Consider the following 21,468-nt stretch of genomic DNA (forward strand, 5'->3'; position numbering starts at 1 on the left):
CTGTGATGTGTATGGTATTGGAAGGATATTCGAGGAATTCTATGCATTATACATAACACAGGCTGGCCATTGACATCTGTTATAATGTTGTTAGAATTACATTCATTACTTGTTGTTACTAAGTATCTGTTAGTCTTTTGTGGAAGGATTTTGGATAGGTTGCTGTGTGGGGGAGGATGAAGGCCATGTGCAGTGGTTTTGCTGGGTTGTATGTACCCCTAGTTTGCATTTAGATAAGTAAATGAAGAAATACAGAATGTCATAATACAAAGCATGTGTAATCTTGGTTAGTGCATTGTGAGACATTCCTTGTTGACAAGCTCTGAAATGAGGGATGACCTGTGTTAGGATACACCATAAATGATCTGTTGGGGCAGAGGTTGTCAGTGATGAGGATATCACACACATTTGCTTGTGGATAGAAACAATGTACGTTTTACTTAATCTTATGTACCATTGCCTTTGGATAGGAAAGACTGCCATAAGCCTTGTATGGGTGACCAAAGTTTTATCCATTCAATTTACATAAATAGAAACCTACTTATCCTACCACATCAGAAAATGACCCTAGACATAGAATCAATACGTTTTGGGCTATTTTGGGATAAAATGCACTCAGGACAGGAATGAATGAGATTATCAAACTTTCTGGACTAATGGATATTTATAAAGATTAACCCCGGTCTGCACAGGTTGTCTCCAGAACAGCTCCATACCCTAAGAACATGCTTTTGAAATATGGAAATATGGTCCTTATCTATGAAAATGACAAACTTTGGGCAATCCTGGCTATTTCATCATTGAGATTACATTTACTGGGTGCCGATTCAGCATCTGCCCATGTTTTTCCATATTAAATAGATGTTAGTATTTATATACCCATTTCTGTTTTATAACTTAGGGCTATTTTTCTCTCAGTTATAATACATTACTTAAGGAGAGTTCTAGGAATTTTCCCATATGTTTGACAACATGCTGGTGTTTTTGACACTGATAAGTCCTTAATGCTAAAAGCTGTTCATTCACTGGATTGAAACAGAGTAAAAGCTTCCACATTTTGTGCAGTTATTAACACCTTTCCTATGAAGACATTATACTGATATATCCTCATTGCGTGACATTCATATGCTTGTACAGAGAGACGGAGACAGCTAGAAGGAAAATTTCCTTCCGATATTTTAACCAGTCCTTTTTCAATTTTTCGTCTTGTTATTTGCTGTAATGTTAATTTTCCACTTATAAGTGATAAAGCTTTGTGTCGATCCCAAATACTCTGGGCAAGACGACTTGACCTAGATTTCTAAGTTTCAAAGGCAGCATTTTCACATGATTGCAACTGCTTTTGTGCTTTCATAATTTAGGCTTTCTGGCCTATTTCAAAGATCAAACTTACTTGATAAAACAGAGAATCCCTAGGGCCTTATGTGAATTGTATTATATTTGTGAGTTCAATTGTTTGCAATTAAGTTGATGCTGTTAAGGGGTTCTTTCTTGAATAAAAAGTGTATGAAGCAATCTCCAGTCAACCTGGGCAAATGCAATGAATAAATGGGAACTTGTCCTTATTGCAGCAAGAAGTCATTGGTTTTATTGAGTATTTGGCTGCCTTTATCAATATAGTTATACAAGCCGGGGTATTTAAATGTTGCTTAAGGTAGACATAGAACTAAATATTTTCCCTCAATCTTTTGAATCCTCTAATAATTTTGACCCAATAATCCCTCAAGAGCCATTCTCATGAAAATGCTGTTATTATGGTGACTGACCAAGTGTATTTTTTAGCTTTCAGTTGTACTTATATGCGCTAACCTTTAGCTAGCCGCTAATCTTTGACCGGACTTTAATTCTCTTGGTCTCTAAACTGGTGCCAGGATCTTAATGCACAGATCAATACATATATAATAAATGCATTTTTAAATAGAAGCTGGCCCAGGGATCATCTGATCTCCGCAGGTCTGACTTTGGAAACTCTGGCAATCAGCTGTTATTGCCACATCTTACCATCTGGAGTATTACATGATGGTCATTCAGATAAATGACTGAACATGTAATACATGCCTGGTGTTGGCCACTCTATGTTAAAGACTCTATGCTCTTGCTTATAGAGGGAAGTCATGGGTAGGGACCTCCCTCTATGATCTCAATATGTCCTTATAAGGGCATAAGGAAAGGGGTTGTCTTCATGAGACAACCCCTTTAAGAATAGTCTTCAAGCAGATTTGATACATTTTGGATTGTTGGAACCACACTGATCTGAAACAAATAGGTCTGCCCTATAGACAAAGAGATGATCACGGTTAGGTCACAATCATTATTTCTATGACTGTTTACTTATAGCTATAGCATTTGGATTATGCTTGGTGGTCGAAAAAAAAATTCTGAACTTATGGAACTAATTTCCTATCAGCACCCTACAGGCGGAGATTATTGCAGCTGGGCCAGCACAGCTATGGCCAACTTTAGCCAGATACCCTTTTATGGATTTTTTTCTCAACTACAGGTCTGTACTGGTATATATTTTCATTTTTTTGGCTACTAAACAGGCAATATACATTTTCATTAAACAATCACATCCGTACCTATTGATATGATGTTCAGTGTTTGAATGGTTTATCTGTCTTGATGTAGAGTTTGAGAACGTTTGTTCTTGGACTTTCGAAGCCCATAGATAACAATTGCTGTTTTAGTTTGTAGAAAATTTCTGGACAAGCTTAATTACATTTGTTGTAAATTGTGCACGTGTAGAAGGTTTGCAGTTCATAAGAACAAACGTTGTATTGTGTATCAGAGTCTAAAGTTATCAGTTTGTAATGGATATTTGTCCCACATTAAACAAGATACACTGGGGTCGGCTGTCTGATTTATAGTACCATTATCTATGCAGAGCAGTGGGTCGATTTTGTATTATTTATAGCATTTTTATGATTTTATCCATTGAAACTATTATTTTTTTCCCAGAGTAAAATGGATGTGCTTACATGGCCTATGTGCCATATATATGTCTTCTAGAAAATATATTTACTAATTAATAACCAAGGTCTTGATATGTAATAGGTTTTTCCAGTGTTTATACTGTTAGCCCTGAATGTGGTCAGCAGCTATTGAACGATTCCTCTGAGGACCCACTGAGATTTTTGAAAATGTGTTCTTTGCTGTTACTGGACTATTCCTATAGATATGTGCTGTACCCCAGCTACGCGATGTTGAGGGGGCACCCCTCACTGTGTTGTCAGCTTAACATACCCATTGCCAAAATTGATCAAAATTACTTAAATCCCTATGCAAATAGAAATGTCATGGGCACAACCATTATGGTGGCACATGGAGTACCCGTGTTTCCATATTACAGAGCTATAGATATTCTGCATGGTGCCTCTTTATGGCACAATATTTTTTCCTAGAAGCGAAGCTACAATTTTTTTTTCGTACGAATTGTATATGAGTTTGTGTGAGAGAAAAAAAAATGCCTTCGTAACAGCATTTAAAGGTACAGTTTGTGCCTATAGGTATCTTTGGGTGCTGTGTTATGATCTATACAACACGGATCCATATTATGGCTGTGTGCATGAGGCCTTACAGTATGATAACATCTTTTTTTATGAAATTATCTGGATTTATGAAAGATCATTTTAGCATTCTACCCATATGTAAATGATAGTTCTGGTAAAATAATTGATGTTGTGTATGCTACATATACACTATGATCCAATATAACAGTTTGTATTTTAACATGCCTAACTGCCATTTTGTTATTTGTTTATGGTGGGGTCTTGGAAAAAGTGACACTGCCCAAATCAGTGAAATGAACATTTAATGCAGTGTATTGATCTGCACATAAATATATTTTCCACAGTGAGCAGCATTTATTGACATAACGATCTAAATTTAATTGCCTTTTCACCAAAAAAGCTGAGTCAGATGCTGCTGACTTTACTGCAGCTCCCTGTCTGTGACTTCATTTTATTTATCCTTTCAGTCGAGTTACAATGTGGGTATATATATATATATATATATATATAAAATATGTACTCTCTGTATGATATATTACCACACCATGTATACAATCAAGGCGTAAATACTACATAATAATGAATCTATGAATGATACACGTATTCTTCTGTGATAGCACATTAAACACAACAAACCTACAATCAGGTTATATATTGTTGTTCATTTTAGTTGATTAAGAAAATACTGTGGATACATTACATTGGATTTCATGTTCATACCTAACCAAAGTAATAACTTATCTATCTGTCTATGATATAAATATTAAATAAATATGTGAGAGAATGTAGGACTTTAAAATGCACCATTTTACCCACCCAATAAGTGAAGATTGTCCAGAGCATCCAATGAGAATCAAGCTTTAATTATTATAGTGAAAAAGAGAAAATGAAAGCAATGCCCTGATTGGTTGATAAGGGCAATACCTCAAAGTTTTGCCTTCACCTATCCAAAGGATAGGTCATCAATATATGATTTATGGGGGTCTGACACCCGGACCCCGTGCTGATCAGCTGCTCCGGCTGTCTCCAGGCACCAGATGTTATGCACTGTATGTAGTGTTCGGTGCCGGAAACAGATGGCTCCGTACACTGCATAGCGGCCGTGCTGCAGTAGTGCAGCTCTGCTCCTATTCAATTGAATAGGAGCAGAGTTGCAGTTCTGCAGCACGGCCGCTATGCAGTGTACGGAGCCATCTGTTTCCGGCACCGAACACTACATACAGTGCATAACATCCGGTGCCTGGAGACAGCCGGAGCAGCTGATTGTTACAGCGCCTGGGTGTCGGATCCCCACCAATCATATGAAAAATCGTCCCGTGCCCGGACAACCCTTTTAAATTTTGTCAAAAAGGGGATTAAGACCCCAATAGTAATAGTGAAGAAGTTATATGCTATATGATAATTAAAATGTGTAATGTTAAACATACATGGCCACATGAATGATATGAATTATTTACTGTATATGCTTATACAGTGTACTGGTATGGGTAGCTGGTAGGATATTGATCATTCTGAAACCTAAGGAGTATCTTTACTAAACATCTAAAAACCTAAAAAAATAATATAATTGGTACAAACAGTAGATAAGCTTGCTTCTATACTGTTTAAACTACAAGAACACAATTTATATAGCAATAATGTCATTTCTGGCTACAATATTAGATTTTACAACTATAATACATTTCCAGTGTGATTCAGAATTAAAAGGATTTTCTACACCAAAGTCGATTTTAGTTAAAATTCAGGAAAACGCTTCTGCTTATGTTATGACCCAATGGTGAACCTAGGTTTCCATGGGCTGGATTAAGATTAGGACTATTTTGAGGAATATAACACAGCAGGATTTCTGAACCATTAGTTGTCAAGTAAAACCATTTCAATGAACCTTGTTTCAAAGGGAAATCTTCCAAAAAAGAAAAAAATATATTCAACTGATTTTTGGGGACCATAATGTTATGGTGCCATTTTCCTGCATGCTGTTTCCAATTATAGGGGTGGTTTAGGCAATAAATAAATAGCATTAATAAAAATATAATTGTGTTGCAGATTTGCTGGTTCTTTTATACATTTATTTATAAAAAGTTGCAAATTTCGTTTCTGTCACCAGATAAAAAAAAGTGATCATGCAACAATTTCATAAATAAGAAACCTATTGTTTAAGCTTGCAATGTATGTAGTGTCAATGGGGTAGATGGTACAGAAGGTTGCAAAGTACCACTAAAAGTGTAGAGGTCAAGAGAAGGAGGACGTGCTGCAGTATGCGACAGACTTCTCAATATGACCATTTGGCTGATGGCTGACTGACCGAGCTGTCACACAGAGCCGGGGTCATGTGACCAAATGAAATCATCTTTACACTGGGCTAGTAACAGATGGAGAGGTAAATCTGTCCTTGCATAATGGTGTAATGTGGCTCAGCTGCTCCCATGGGGCAATGAAGGGTGAAGGATCTTTGTTCTGTAATGGTGTCTATCCTCAAAGCAGGAATGGGGGGTCATTTAATCAATAATCAATACAAGTGGTAAACTAAATTCATTATCTGTCTTCCAAGGAGATGGACACTAATGTGATTTAATAAGTTATACTTGCTGCTGCAGTTAATGATTATGTTCTGGATTTCATTAATGAAAGATCAGATGAACAGTCTTTCAGTTCTATACAGCTCTGCATATATGGATAACTTCTGCTTAGGTCAGCTTAGAAAATATTTGTAGATTTGAAAACGTCAATAAAATAATTTTTAATGGATCCCAATGAATCCTGATGAATTCCATTAACTTATAATAGGGTTATCAGATTTCTGTCAAGGTAATGATATTTAGTTTGGAAAAAATAGTGCTGCAGACTACAATATTTGTCCTGTCAAAAATACTGGAGCCCCTGATGAAAAGTGAACAATGCTAATGTAAATAGAGCTCACAACAATAAGAATGTTTATTAAAAATAAATAATAATAATAATAATAAAAAAAAATAATAAAAAATAATATATATATATATAGCAGAAAGAGAATGGTGACAGCACAATGCGAACACTAATGCCACCTAAACCACTAAATATAAATAAATATGCACTAAAGCTAAATCTACTTATAATAGGGAGGTTCTTGGTGCACATTTTGATCAAAAAGTGTTTGCCCACCTGCCACGACAAGGCGACCTCTGTAAGGTGGGAACCTACGCTGCACATACACCCAGAACTGGGACTAAGCCTACATATATACCTGGGGATGGTAGGAACCAGCATTGAACAAATTAAATTCACCCAGGGCAGAATGGGAGGAGTGCAAGAACAAAAATGGAGGCAGTCACTAACCCAGTATATATATATATAATGTTTTTTTTGTTTTTTTTTTAAATAAGCTTTTAATATTAGAGGATTCAGTTTGCTAATTATTTCATATGAGATATTATTCTCTCTGTCAAGGCCACTGACAGCAGAATTGGGCACATTTCAGCTTCGCTGCAGTATAGAATCAATGAACTGAAACTGCTATTTTACTAATTAGAGAGCGAAAGAGCAATAGAAAGATGGAAACGCATTAAGAACTTTCCATTGACAAAATTGTTGGTTTCAGATTGAATACATGTATTATTGTGTAGAAAAGGTTGCCAATTGCTAGTATGGAAAAGAAAATCCTAATAGAATCCTAATAGATTAGAATAAAAACGAAGACTGTAATTAAACACATTTATTTTAGGTATAAAACGTTACAATTTTTCACAGGCCATTTAATGATGGTTAGATAAGTGCTAGCTTTGCAGTATAGTAAACGAGTGTTTAATGTCTACATTGTATGTCAGATATTTTAGACTTCTTTCTTTCAACTCCAAGCGTGAATACCCTTTTCTTTTAGCATTTTTTCATCTTGACTCTTGATGGAATCTGAAAGCTTTGAAAGGATCAGAAAAAGTAGGTTAATAAAGTCAACTAGACACACTTAACATTAACAACTGTAAATAATGACACAGAAGTGTTCTCACCACCATGAATAACTTGTTCATAAAGTGCTGGCAAGTTGGCAGCATGATCATTGTAAAGGACACAAAGCCAGTACTAGTGAATGAACAGCCAACAACATAGCAAAGAGTTTAGACGGCACCGTACATCAATGGAAGCTTGATACATTTTATTAAAGGCATTCCTTTTTATATATATATAATATATGAATTATTTATTTTTATGTTTACACTTCTCAATAGACCAGTTGTAAATTTAAGCCTCATGCACACGACCATAATTTTTATCCGAAATTACGGATCCATAATTGCAGATAAAATATTAACCTGTTTATTTCTATTGGCCATGGACACCCTCCCATATATTTATTGGTGTGGGTTCTGGCCGTAGAAATGACCTGCAAAAAATAGGACATGTCTTATTTTTATTATTTACGGACCATGCTCCTATACTTATTACTGTGAGCACAGTCCGCAAATGCGGGTAACACTCCGTGGCCAGTCCGTGCAGTATTTACTTTGTTTGTGTGCATGAGGCCTAACAGCACAGTAATACTTTAATACTGATACCATGGCTTTACTGTCAACCAGGGCATTGTCCACATGAACTATGCATGTTCTATGTTTGCATGGATGTTACTTATTTTACTAGTGACCTCACCACACTTGTGAGGTGACTTGATAGTGGGATGACTACTTTATTATTAAACTGAGTGCTAATAGCTGCCAATGTAGCTGTAAGTTTAGCACTCAGTTCAGGTGGGGACCACTCCTTGGCCCAAGAGATGGTGGGATGGCTGACACAGCGTCATAGCTATGGCTTTTCTTCACTCGATGCAAAGATTTAGTTTGCTGCCCTATACCTAAGTAAACTGACCAAAGCAGAGTGGCTTGTTGGCTCCCTATTTGGCACCCAGCACCCGGGCACATGCCTCACTAGCGTCCCCTTACATGCCAGGACTTTGCTATTGGTCTCCTGGGTGATACTAGATTTGGTATTTCAGTAGAATAAGTTGAATAATTTGCATTCTCAATAGTAGCATCTGCCATCTTTTAAACTACAAAACAAGCACCAAATCACACACTACCATGTGAACCATTTTATTAATTAGTAAAATGGCATTTTGTACGATATTATCAAAAGTTGCTTGAATCAACTATTTTACGAAAAGAATCATATACTATTCACATCTCTTGATAGCATAGAGACATGTTATTATAACTACATTAACCCCCAAAAATTAAGTTACAATTTTTTTTTTAGCAGCCTTATACATGAATGATGGTGAATCATTGTTGAATAGCATATTTTTTAAAGAGTACACCCCATTGATGGTACAGAATAAACAATATTAAGGAAATACTAATTCCTAATATAGTGCCATTAGTTAAAGCATCCCCTTTAGTAGTGGAAACCACCAAAGATCGTGCATGGCAGCCAGGAGAATGCCACTCGTCACTGTTACCCCTAGTAACCCTTAGCATGCTATAGATGACTAATATTTTTAAATAAACTTTGCCGCCCCTTAAATCACCATTACTAGAGCATTCTGATCATAGAGTTGTATTAGCTGCAATAAAGAGGAAGATTTTGATCATGAAGATGCAATATCATAATAGCTACCTTTATAAATAGGAATTCTAGGGGTTGATGTGGAAGAGGGCAACTAAAATAAATAAATTTCCATTCGACAACTAAAGGGGAGGTGCATTTAAAAACCACTGTTTTTGCCACCAACAGAGCATGTCCCACCCTTGATGCATATTATATTCTGATCGAAAACTTTCTACTGCCTACTATAATTTGAAAGGTAGAGATGCCAATTCACTGTACTAACGTATTCGGTAATGTACCTCAATAGTGGATGTAGATTTCAACTTCATTATATATTGCCATTCTGTAGATAAGATGTAGTAAATATCTTGAGTACAATTCTGGCAAGAGTAAATCCGGTCCAGATGGTATATACTGCTGCTTAGCAAGATGACACCTTAGCTAAATACACAAATACAGGACTTGGATGCTAGCAATTATTTAGGATCTAACATCTCCTTCCTGCGAAATAAGAATTAGGACCATTCTGCTATTTTAGATTTGAGCGCTCCTACCGTGGTTTACTACTCACATAGGTGTAAATGTGGTTTCCACAAGCTGTCGCGTTTAACATAACAGAAGATAACTTTAGAAAATCTATTTCCTGGCGAAAATCTATTTCTTTATGGCTGTTTCACATGGTAATTTTATATGCTAGGTATTTTGGGCACAAAGCAGCAAATTCTTTTATAGCTACTCTTGCACTGAGTTAAACAGAATTCTAGAATCCGAATAAGGTCAAAGTCAACGGGCACGCACATTTTTAATTTGGAAAACATAAAGGACATATGTTTGATTGCCATTTTCCTAACACTACAGGATAGTAGAATTTCATTTTTCCTCCTGTAACATGAACAGCATTGAATATCCTTTACCTTAATGAGCACTGAAAATGTCAGCAAACCTGTGCACCTGGAAATGTTATTAATAGAGACACTAAGGCAAAACGTATGACTTTATTATGGCAGTTACCACCGCAGAAACCATACAGCAACTTCCTAAAATCTCTGAATTTGTGCCAGTAGCCATATAATATTTGTACTCAACAAAATTAGAGTTGTATTTTAATATCTTAAAACTGCCAATTTAATTTCTATAAAATAAAAGCTTTGGAATTACTCCTATTAATACAGCTTGACGCTGATATAGCCTTGTATAATACAATTATCAGCTTATGTTCAGAAGCAGAACATAAGTTGAAAGTCTGTGTAGACTTGTTACAGTATTGGGCCACTGACACCGCTGTACTTTGTAGGTTTAGCTAGTGGTTTGTCGAGATTTTATACATGCATGTAAATAAGGCTTATCTAACTACAACATATTGTGCTCTTAGCTTTGTAATAAGCAGTATTTTGTATTGCCATTGGGTCTCATAGGCTGGCGTATACAGTAGATGCAATATTGATGGCTAGGGACTGTATATACCAACCCCATATATAGGAGATACTGTAAATATATTCAACAAACTGTAAATTTTTGCCTAAGCTATTGGTTTAAAGGGACTTTATATGGGTTGTGCTATAGTTTTGTTATGTTTTGTATTACGTTTATGTATTATGTTTAATCTGCGGACACCGTTGAAGGCTGCTATATGGACACAGTATGTATCTTGATCTCTATGGACATCACACTTCTAAAGAAATCGATATACTTTGGATGAAACAGTGTAATTTTTGGCTTAAGCTTTTGCTTTTAAACAGGCTTATGAGTGTACACAAACATGAATCCTATAGTCAAGCATATGTGTTCTCTAGTTGGGTGATACTTTGCTCTAGTTGGGAAATTATTTGTGCTATAATTAGTCCCTAGACTATGATCTCAGTTTCTTTAGGGCACTGTTTGCTTACGTACATGTGTCCGTACAGGCTACAATATGTATGCAGTGTATATTACTATCTCCATGTCTTTATGGACAAGTATAGGTAAATTAACCATGTGGCCCTGAATGTACAATCCCAATCATCAGTTTAGTGCGATGTTCGCCAGTGCTTTTTTTAACGTTAGCTGTTGGTTTAGAAGAATTGTATAACCAAACACACACTATATGGACAAAAGTATTGGGACACCTACACGTTACACCTACAGGAAGTTTTATGACATCACATTCTAAATCCATAGGCATTAATATGGATATGTTCCCCCATTTGCAGATAAAACAGCTTCCACTCTTATGGGAAGGCTTTTTACAAGATTTTGGAGTGCGGCTGTGGGAATTTGTGCTCATTCATCCATAATAGCATTTGTGAGGTCAGACACTGATGTTGGATGAGAGGGCCTGGCTCGCAATTTACGTTCTAGTTCGTCCGAAAGATGTTAGACGGGGTTGAGGTCGGGGCTCTGTGCGGGCCAGTCAAGTTCTTTCGCACCAACTCACCCAGCCATGCCTTTATGGACATTGTTTTGTGCACTGGGGCACAGTCATGCTGAAGCAAAAAAGGCTCTTCCCCCAAACTGTTCCTACAAATCTGGGAGCATAAAATTGTCCAAAATGTCTTGATATGCTGAGGCATTAAGATTTCACTTTACTGGAACTATGGGGCCTAGGCCAACTCTTAAATAACAATCCCATATCATTATCCCTCTTCCACCAAACATTACAGTTGGCACAATGCAGTCTCGCAGGTAACATTCTCCTGGCATTTGCCAAACTTAGAGTCAACTATTAGACAGCCAAATCGAAAAATGTGATTCATCACTCCAAAGAAAACGTTTCCACTACTCCAGAGTCCAACGTCGACGCGCTTTACACCACTCCAACCGACGCTTAGCATTGTGCTTGGTGATGTAAGGCTTGCATGCAGCTGCAGCTTGTTGCAAGGGTGCCATCCTATTACAGTATCACACTGGAATTCAGTGAGCTCTAGAGTTCTAATTCTTTCAGAAATGTTTGTAAAAGCAGACTGCATGGCTAGGTCCTTGATTCCATATATCTGAATTAATGGCACTATATGAAACTCCTAAATTCAAAGTTTAAGAGGTGTGTCCCAATACTTTTGTCTACATAGTGCATGTCGTGCTTTAACTGTGTAGTGTACTTTGTGCCACAATTTATTACCCAAATGCTGAGCTTAACAATTGCAGTTGATTTGGGGTACTATTTACTTACCTAAATGCATCCCTATAGGCTGCAACTTGGACACTCAGTTGGACATACAATTATCTTTATGTATCGTGCCCTCTACCTCAATCACGCAATGACAAATTATATTGTAAAGCGTAGACACTCCCTGCCCACAGTTATACAAGATATATATTTTTAGAAACATAAAAACCCTGTAACAGCATTTGTCAAAATATTAAGTTGTTGCTGAAAGTTTATTTAAGCCAAGATATTTGTCTAGGTTTTGATGTATTTATTTGGACAGTGAAGAAGGAAAATGAATTATACGGTATAAGGGCTATGAGCTTCTATATAAGCCACACCTTGCCATATACATTCCTTATTTCAGCGACTGTCCACTATTAACAGACAGTGGGGACATCTGCTGGAGTACTTATGTAATAATTCTGAGTATTAAAGGAGGTAGTGATCTTATACACGACTAAAGTAAAAGCAATTCAGTTCTACATGATATCTTAGATGATATTTCTTACCCTGTGACAGGTCATTCTATTTCCCATCTGCTGTACTATATATCAATATCTAAATAAGGTATTTTGCTATAGTATGTTATCTTGCTACATTAAGCAAATTCACTAAGGGAGATGTTCGGGGTATTGCAATTGTAGGGGCTCTTAAAAACACACAAACACACATACACGCACGCACATGCACACTCACTCACGCACGCGCACGCACCCACCCACACACACACACCACACACACACCAACACCCCCCCCCCACACACACACACACACACACACACACACACACAACCTTTGTACTGTTCAGATAGTAGTGGTAGTCCAGTTGTTTTACAGGTGCGAGAACTCCTTATTTCAGGACATCAGAGTCTCAACTCTACACCAAGATAATTTTCTGACAGGTCAGGAAAATATTAAATATTAAAACTGGAGATTACTTTTAATATTTTCCTGACCTGAAAGAATAATATATTAAAACAGAAGAAAGCTTTTAATGCTACCTAAAAGTAATGCTGCATGTATCCCAAAACTGATCCTGTTCAATGATGAGCTTCTTTAAACCCAGAGAAGACCAAAGTCATATGGCCTCTGAACCTGACGGGTCAGGATTCCTCCTCTATGATTCTTAGATATTAGGTTTGGTTACAGAACTGGTTAGTATGTCACATATAGGGGTGGTAGAAATTATCTGGCATACAGTATTCAAGATTCACAGCGAATCAGAGTGATTGACAAGCTGAATTGTGATCAATTAACTTTTCACTACTTTTTACTATATCTAGCTTTGTAGTATAAAGGACAGTGATTACAACAGCAATAATGTAATGACATAGCTTTAAATGGAGCCTTTTTTAAGTGACATAAAATCCCTTACTTGGAGATCTCTCATTAGCACAATAATTCCATGTTTGAAAATGATACATTTATTTTTATAAGAGAAATTTCCATATTTTGGTGATAAGGCAAAATTAGAACTTGAATATGAAAAAGCAATATATGAAGTCACATCTAACATCATCTCCAGCCAATTCATCTGACTAGCTGACTAAGCGGTTCTGAAATTATATTTTCTAATTTAACTTGGCTGTATCTCAAAAACATTATAGTCTGGAGGATTCAGTGCAATAAATCGTCTATGCTGCGAACATAAATCTGTAGTTGTAGATGTGGCTTTTAGTTTTCTAGTATCGGTTTATAAAGTATGGAGAATGTGATCTATTGGTGTAAAATCTAAACTGAATATTTGTAATATTCGTATTAAAAGAATAATTGTAATCAAATATTTATATAGACAAGAAATTACATTAAGCCGCTTTTATGACAGCTTTTACAGACAAATAAAGGAAGAAGTTGTCCAAATTGTCTTTTATTTTCCACCTGCCCTAAAAATGTTAGATGGTATTTTATTAATTATTATGGGCAGCTCCTTCAATTTTAGCTGTAGTTTTCTTAAATGAATCCCTGTATATTTGCACTAAATTATTGTGCAGAATATTTATGAATGTACTAAGCCATCCATCCCCCTTTATGCCAACAGCACCAATAGACATCAACATATCTAAACATAATCACAATGAGGTTCATCAAGACTGGCATACCACTCCAGAGTACGCCAGTCAGAATTTGCACTCTAATTGTTATCATATCACCTAACAAGGTGTACTGTTAAAGAATGCCGTGAAGTCTATTGAACAATTCCAAATTGTATCTGGAGTAACTGCCCCCCTCTCCCCATGTTTTAAACAGCAGTGTTGGAAAACTTTTATAACTCCGCTTCTTGACTGCTACTCCCTGTTAATGCAATTCCTTACCTTATTCCCACACTTGGGAAAACATGTACATCACCATCAGGAGTGAAAATCACAAAGACAGCTGCATTTCTTTTTTAATGAAGGAGATCAGAGCAACCTCTAGTCTTTGCTATTTAACCCCTTAAACTTCGCAATCAACCTTGATTGGAATGTAAAGCAGAGAATGAGGCCTTCAATAGTATAATCAGCATGTGGTTCTTTGAAAGCACCCAAGGGCTGTCTGCAAAACCGCAAATAATATGAACATATTCAGTATTCCAATAACAACAAGTTAATACATATTAACACATGGTGATCAGTAATGGGTGTAAAAAAAATAAATAGGATCTTGACTATTTTGTATTGCCCTAACAGTATAAATTAATATCAATTATAAACTAACTTATATGCACCCTAAAAAGTTGGGGCGCTGGAATGTAGAGAGGCAAAACAGACACTTTTAAACCACCATCCATTTTAATGTTGCCGCACTAAAAAGATTACAATGTATTTAAATATCATTTTAAAGCAGAATGACTAAACCCGTGTACTGTATATAGTTATAAAGAAATAAAGTTGTGGGAGAAAACTTTTTAATTGTCATTTAGAATTACACTTGTAGATTGTTTTTGTACAAAGACATTAAAATATTAAACATTAGCTGCGCACACATTCATTGTGGTACAATCCTATTGTCTATGAATAACCTGAAGCATGACATTTAAATGATGACATAAATATTTCACTCACAGACAAAACAACTTGTTTACCAAAGAAATGATCTATAAGTTTAAAACATAATTTTCTACTGCAGTCATAAAGGCCACATGCTATTGTGGTAATAAAGACAATGATGTACTGACATGACTTTAGGGCTGCCACCTGGCACCTGAACAACCCGCAATGTTCCTTTAGTAAGGCCTTGAGATATAATTAGGGAACATTCAACTTGAAAGGGATTTACTCAAATACCTATTTAAAAGGAAACCAAAACATTCTTATAACAAAAAGGAGCTGTACCATTTTACTGCAGGAATTACTTTCTGTCCATTAAAAAGCATCTAAGTACTCGATCTCTCTCTCTTTTTAGTTATGTAACTAGGTTAATATTCAATATGTAACAATGAAGTTCAGCATGCACAAGTTATTTACAAGGCTGACTAGAATAGGAAGACATTTTAGTATTATGCTACCCTTTAGAATGTTCTGTGTTTTACGGGATTGTTAATTTTGTTTATAAGCATAGTCGTAAATGTGGCTTTGAAGAAAATATAATCTTTAAGGGTGAACCGCTCTTTATATGAGGACATATTAGAGATTCTAAGCAAGAGGATGCAATTGTACTTACTAACTCAGTCACCTAATGTGTTACGCAAGTAGCAGAGAGAAGTGTGAACCACCTCCTGACACTGTTGGAACAGGAAGGATTCTGTTTCCAAGTAGTAGGAAGGGCTGGCTTTTACTTCCCCCATCATAACAATTTGACCAATTTATTTAGTGTGTACTTGCCATTACTAATACAGCTCACATTATCTAATGGGAATCTGTCGCGGTAATACTTACAGCTACTACTGTGAAACTTATTACAATGTTGATTTCCTCTCTCAATCAATAATATGCTAAATTAGTTCAAGTATTTTGCATTATCTATTTTGTTACGCTTTGACAAATCCAATAATACATTTCTGCATTTCTCTTTTTAGGGTAATCAGGAAGCTACAGCACCTCCCGATACAATGGCTCAACCTTATGCCTCTGCTCAGTTTGCCCCACCCCAAAATGGTATTCCGCCAGAATACACAACTCCACATCCTCACCCAGCTCCAGACTACACAGGCCAGTCCACAGTTCCAGAGCACACGTTAAGTATTTACACTCCGGCGCAGACGCACTCTGAACAGAGTGGTACGGATTCAAATGCACAAACTGTCTCTGGCACAGCAACAGTAAGTCAAAACCAAATTATAGTTTTACTTAATATCTATAATGTAAATGTTTAATCACTTGTTTTATTTGGTCGATGTAGTATGTCCCTATTTTTTTTATGTTCCTTTGTTTGCTGAGATATTTACTGAATTATAGGGAAGAAACAAAGTGCTCCATAGAGTAGTAATTTTGTGCAGAATGGAAAACAGCAAAGAGAGTGTTCAAGGAGCCAGTAAGCTTAGCTGGTCATGTTGTGCTAAGAAGTAACAAAACTAGTACTGGTAGTTAGTTAACAGGTTGAAAGGCCACAGCTGCTGGGCTCCACTCGAGGTCTACACTTTGAGGGATTTTGGCAAATATAGGGTTAGTGGAGCAGATAGGGCTACAAGCAATCATAGTAAGGTCAAGTAAAGATTGACTCTCAGAAGTTTTTATTTATCAAAACTTCAGTTTATCAGACAAACCAGGTTTTCCTAAGAAAAAAAAAATATCATGTCTACGCCTATTTGCTTGTTTACAGTGGGGTTGTTAATAATTATCATTGCATCTATGGTTGCCTTAACCCCTTAATAACTAGGCCATTTTGCGCGTTGATGACCAAGGATTATTTTTAGTTTTTTCACGGTCGCATTCCAAGAGTCTTAACTTTTTTTTAATTCCGTCGACATAGCCGTATAAGGGCTTGTTTTTTGCGGGACGAGTTGTATTTTGTAATTGCACCATTTTTAGATGCTTATAATATATCGATTAACTTTTATTAACTTTATTTTAGGAGAGAATTGAAAATAAGCAGCTACTCCAGCATTGATTTTCACGTTATAAATTTACGCTGTTTACTATGTAGCGTAAATAACATGTTAACGTTATTCTATGGGTCGACACGATTAAGGGGATACCAAATATGTAAAGGTTTTATATGTTTTCCTACGTTTGCGCAATAAAAACCCTTTTAGAAAAAAATTGCTTGTTTTTGCATCGCCACATTCCAAGAGCCGTAACGTTTTTATTTTTCTGTCAATGTGCCCGTATGTGGGCTTGATTTTTGTGGGCCAAGGTGTAGTTTTCATTAGTACTATTTTGGGGTACATAGGACTTATAGAATAACTTTTATTTTATTTTTTTATGGGGGAATGGGAGAAAAGAGAGAATTTGGTCATTGATCTTTGCGTTTTTTTTGGACGCCGTTCATCCGGCTGTTTAATTAATGAGTTCATTTTATTGTTCAAGTCGTTACGATCACAGGGATACCATATATGTGTATGATTTATTTGTTTTGACACTTTTACTAAATAAAACCGCTTTTTGGGCAAAAAATAATAGTTTAATTTTATTTTGACTGTAATTTTTTTTCTCCCAACTTTATTTAACTGCTTTACATTTTTTTTTAGTCCCACCAGGGGACTTTACTATGCGATCTGCTGATCGCATATATAATGCTTTGGTATACTTAGTATACCAAAGCATTATTGCCTGTCAGTGTAAAACTGGCATTTGCTAAAGTCCGACCTGGGGGCCTTTGTTAGGCCCCCGACTGCCATGGAAAACGGATGGCGCCCCACGATTTCTTTGCGGGGATGCCGATGGGGTGACAGAGGGAGCTATAACTGTCACTATTGACAGCAGCATTTAATGGATTAAACTGCCGAAATGTGTATAACAGCCGTGTTCCTGCCACTGATCACGTGATCAGAGGACGGATATATCCGTCCTTTTGCGGGAGCTAGCACCTGCACAGGACGGATATATCTGTCCTTCGTCGTAAAAGGGTTAAAGCTTCTTTCACAAAACCGTAATATGGGCGCATTTTAGCTTCTGTATTATGGTTCCAATACTCATACAATCTATTGAACCAGACCTAGATCACCATAAGATCAGTAGAACCATGTGAGTTCCCATACAATGTAATTCTGACGCTAAATTCTGCCCGTATTATGACCATATGAAAGTGTCCTAAGGCCATGTTCTCACAAAGTGGATAACATACCCAGTTGCCTGAAATATGCAGAAAATGTGCACGTTACATGTGGATTTTGTCATATATTTTGATGTGGATTTTTCTGCGGATTTCACCCATTGATTCGCAATGACACATAGAGCGTTCTGCAGATTCAAACATCTGTAGCATGCCCTCAAATCTAAGCAGATTTTTACTTCTGCATGTGAATGGGGTTGTATAAAGCTCTGTTCACATGCATTGTACAGCATTTTGTTAGGGATTTTTGATCTTATAAATCTGCCTTGTAAATCCTTAAAATGTCCAGGACAGGTTAACATGGCCAGAGGGAAATCATGATATATGCTAGGATGTTATATGTGTAAAACTACCAGGGCTTTAAACCAGTACTAATGTGTCCTACTTCCTTATAAAAAGATAAAAGTCCTCCACGGGTTCATGTTTCTGCACATAGCAGCCAATTCCTTTCTTACTCACATCATCTGTTTGATATGTTAAATATCTTTTCCTTATCCAATAATTTATTTTACTGATAAAGACAGATTCCTAATTCCCTGTGCTTTGGTGGCTGCAGGATTCAAATGTCTTTCTTAAGCACCAGGTATTTAGGCAGCAGGGGGTAACGCAGCATAAAAGGAGCCACCTTAAATCACAGCAAAGTATCTTTTCTTGTCATTGCCTTTGGTATTTGCTTTCTATGCAACTTACTTTTATAAAGTAGCATTTATATTTTGACTCAGCAGATTAATATTTTCTAACTTTATTATTTAATTGCGGAAAATCTGAAGCGAAATACAGTAACAGTAGAGTGGTTGAGATTTGTAACAAATCTCATCCACATGCTGCGTAAATAATATGCCGAAAAAACGTTCATAAATTGACCTGGGCTGCGTGTTTTTAATCTGCAGCATCTCAAATTGCTGCTTTTCTGTTGCGGGTTTTTCCCTTTGATTTCAATGGGGAGGCAAACGCCACAACAAATAGCAGATGTTGCAAATTTTGTGGCGGAAAAGCTGCGATTCTGCCGCAAAAATCATAACTAAAAAAAAAATATGTCACACCTACCCCGCTCTCTATACTTCTCCGTCCAGGCCAGCCTCCTGGGACGATGTTTCATCCCATGTGATTGCTGCGGCCAATCACCACAGGCTGCAGCCGTCACATGGGAGGAAACTTCATGCCAAGAGGCTGGACTTTTCAGACAACGGAGGGATGCATATTTTTCTTTTTTTTCTAGTGGTGCTCTCTGCAGTGGAAATTCCACCCGAAAAGCTGCACCACAATTTGGTGCAGTTTTTCGGCCTGAATTCCCTGGGGGTCCAGGGCGGATACGCAGTATGCTTTTATGCAGCATATCCGCCCTGTGTGAACATACTCATACGGAAAGCCTATGTTATTGTTTCAGTGAAAAAAAACAAAAACTTTAAGGAACGGAAACAAACTGAAACGGAAGCATTATCATTGAAATCAATTGTAATGCAAATAGAAGCTATAGTTTCCGTTCGGCTATCCGGTCATCTGTACCTCTGGCTGAAAGGTTGAACAAAACAGATGAACGGAACATGAACGCTGATGTGAACAGGCCCTAACAAATTTTTATTGTTATTTATGTGTTGCTATTATAAAATAAGGAAAAATATTTAAATAATTGTTCGTCATGTTCTGAGAGCTATTACTTTTTTATTTTTCTGTCTATGGAGCAGTGTGAGGGCTTGTTTTTTGCGAGTCAAGCTGTAGTCTTTATTGGTACTATTGGTGACTTTTTGATGAACACTTTTACATTTCTTTTGAGGGGAGGCGTGGTGACTAAAAAAGCTGGCAGGGCATAATCGGAGTACTACGATGGAAGCTCTGGGGCCTTCAACAGGCCCCAGCTGCCATGACAACCCATTGGTACCCCACAATTGTTACCAGTTTGCTATTAACTACGGCATCTAAGTGGTTTACTGCCCAGGATCAGAGTTAGGTCCGATCCATGCTGTTAGAGCAGGGTGTCAACTGTAATAAGAGGAATTTTCGGTTCATTTTTTTACTTTTCAGTCTTCTTTATCTCGTCTTTTGAAACTCCACATTATATTACTATTCTGTGCTGGAAACAAATGTTGGATTATCAGAGTTTCTGGATTACAGATGCCAGATTAAAGCAATTTTGCTGTAATACCTCTCTACAATACAATATTACTGAGTATTAAAAGCCACTTAAGAGTTCTATGAATCAATAAAACTACAGTCCCATAAATAGATAAATATGAGCTAGATAGATAGATAGATAGATAGATAGATAGATAGATAGATAGATAGATAGATAGATAGATAGATAGATAGATAGATAGATAGGCAGATGTCCCTTTGTGCACACGCACCGGAATAGGACATTATTGCACAAGCCCCCGATTTTGTGTGCTGGGGGAAGGCGAGGAGCTGTCAATCAAAAGTAAGGCTTGAGGAATGCACATTTACATAAGGAATCATTAACATCAATTTCTTTCCTGTATCTTCCCACTCCATATGAGTGATAAGGGAATGGGACTCTTATCAACAAACCTTTACTTTTTAAACTATTCAAATACACAGTTTCTCCAATAATAAGGATCCATTTAGACCTCTAAACCCTCCCTTAAAAATTGTCTGCCCATTTATCTAGGCTTGCATTTCTCCCTATATAAACATCATCCCCTTTTAAATTTAAATCTAGTGAGTTTCATTAGGATATCCCCCCTACAGTAACACACAACAAGAAACAAACATTAACTGTATGTCTTTGTCTATCTTACCATATTGTAACCTCAGCTCCCAACCCCCCCACCAAAAATCAAGCCTCTATATGTTGTTACGTGGCTAACGCCATCCACAATGACACTAATCCCATGCCCAAATAAAAACAAAAAAAACCACAAAAAAAACAACACATCCATCTCTCTCCTCCCCATCCCTCTACGAATGAGTACACCCAACATCCTATTGCAGCCAACTTCCCCACAACTCCTCAAACTCTACCTTCCTACTGTTTGCCAGGTAGTAGATTTTTTCATGTTGTAGCATCCTCCTAACATATTTCCTCCAGCATTTCACGTAAGTGGAACATGCTTGATCCATTTAAACATAATGGTCTTACTCGCCCAATATAGCAGTTTCACTAGGACTTCTTTC

General features: G+C 36.9%; 1 protein-coding gene across 6 annotated transcripts in view; it reads left to right on the forward strand.

Annotated features, from left to right (window-relative positions):
• Positions 1-21,468, forward strand: part of RBFOX1 (RNA binding fox-1 homolog 1) — a 602,126-nt gene that overhangs the window by 341,643 nt on the left and 239,015 nt on the right. For all 6 annotated transcript variants that reach the window (XM_075830075.1, XM_075830077.1, XM_075830076.1 and 3 more), the window contains exon 2: positions 16,142-16,384. In XM_075830075.1, coding sequence (XP_075686190.1) covers positions 16,142-16,384 — 243 coding nt within the window. The remainder of the gene's footprint in view (positions 1-16,141; positions 16,385-21,468) is intronic.

The sequence above is a fragment of the Rhinoderma darwinii genome, chromosome 6, assembly GCF_050947455.1.
Source record: "Rhinoderma darwinii isolate aRhiDar2 chromosome 6, aRhiDar2.hap1, whole genome shotgun sequence".
Taxonomy (NCBI): Eukaryota; Metazoa; Chordata; class Amphibia; order Anura; family Rhinodermatidae; genus Rhinoderma; species Rhinoderma darwinii.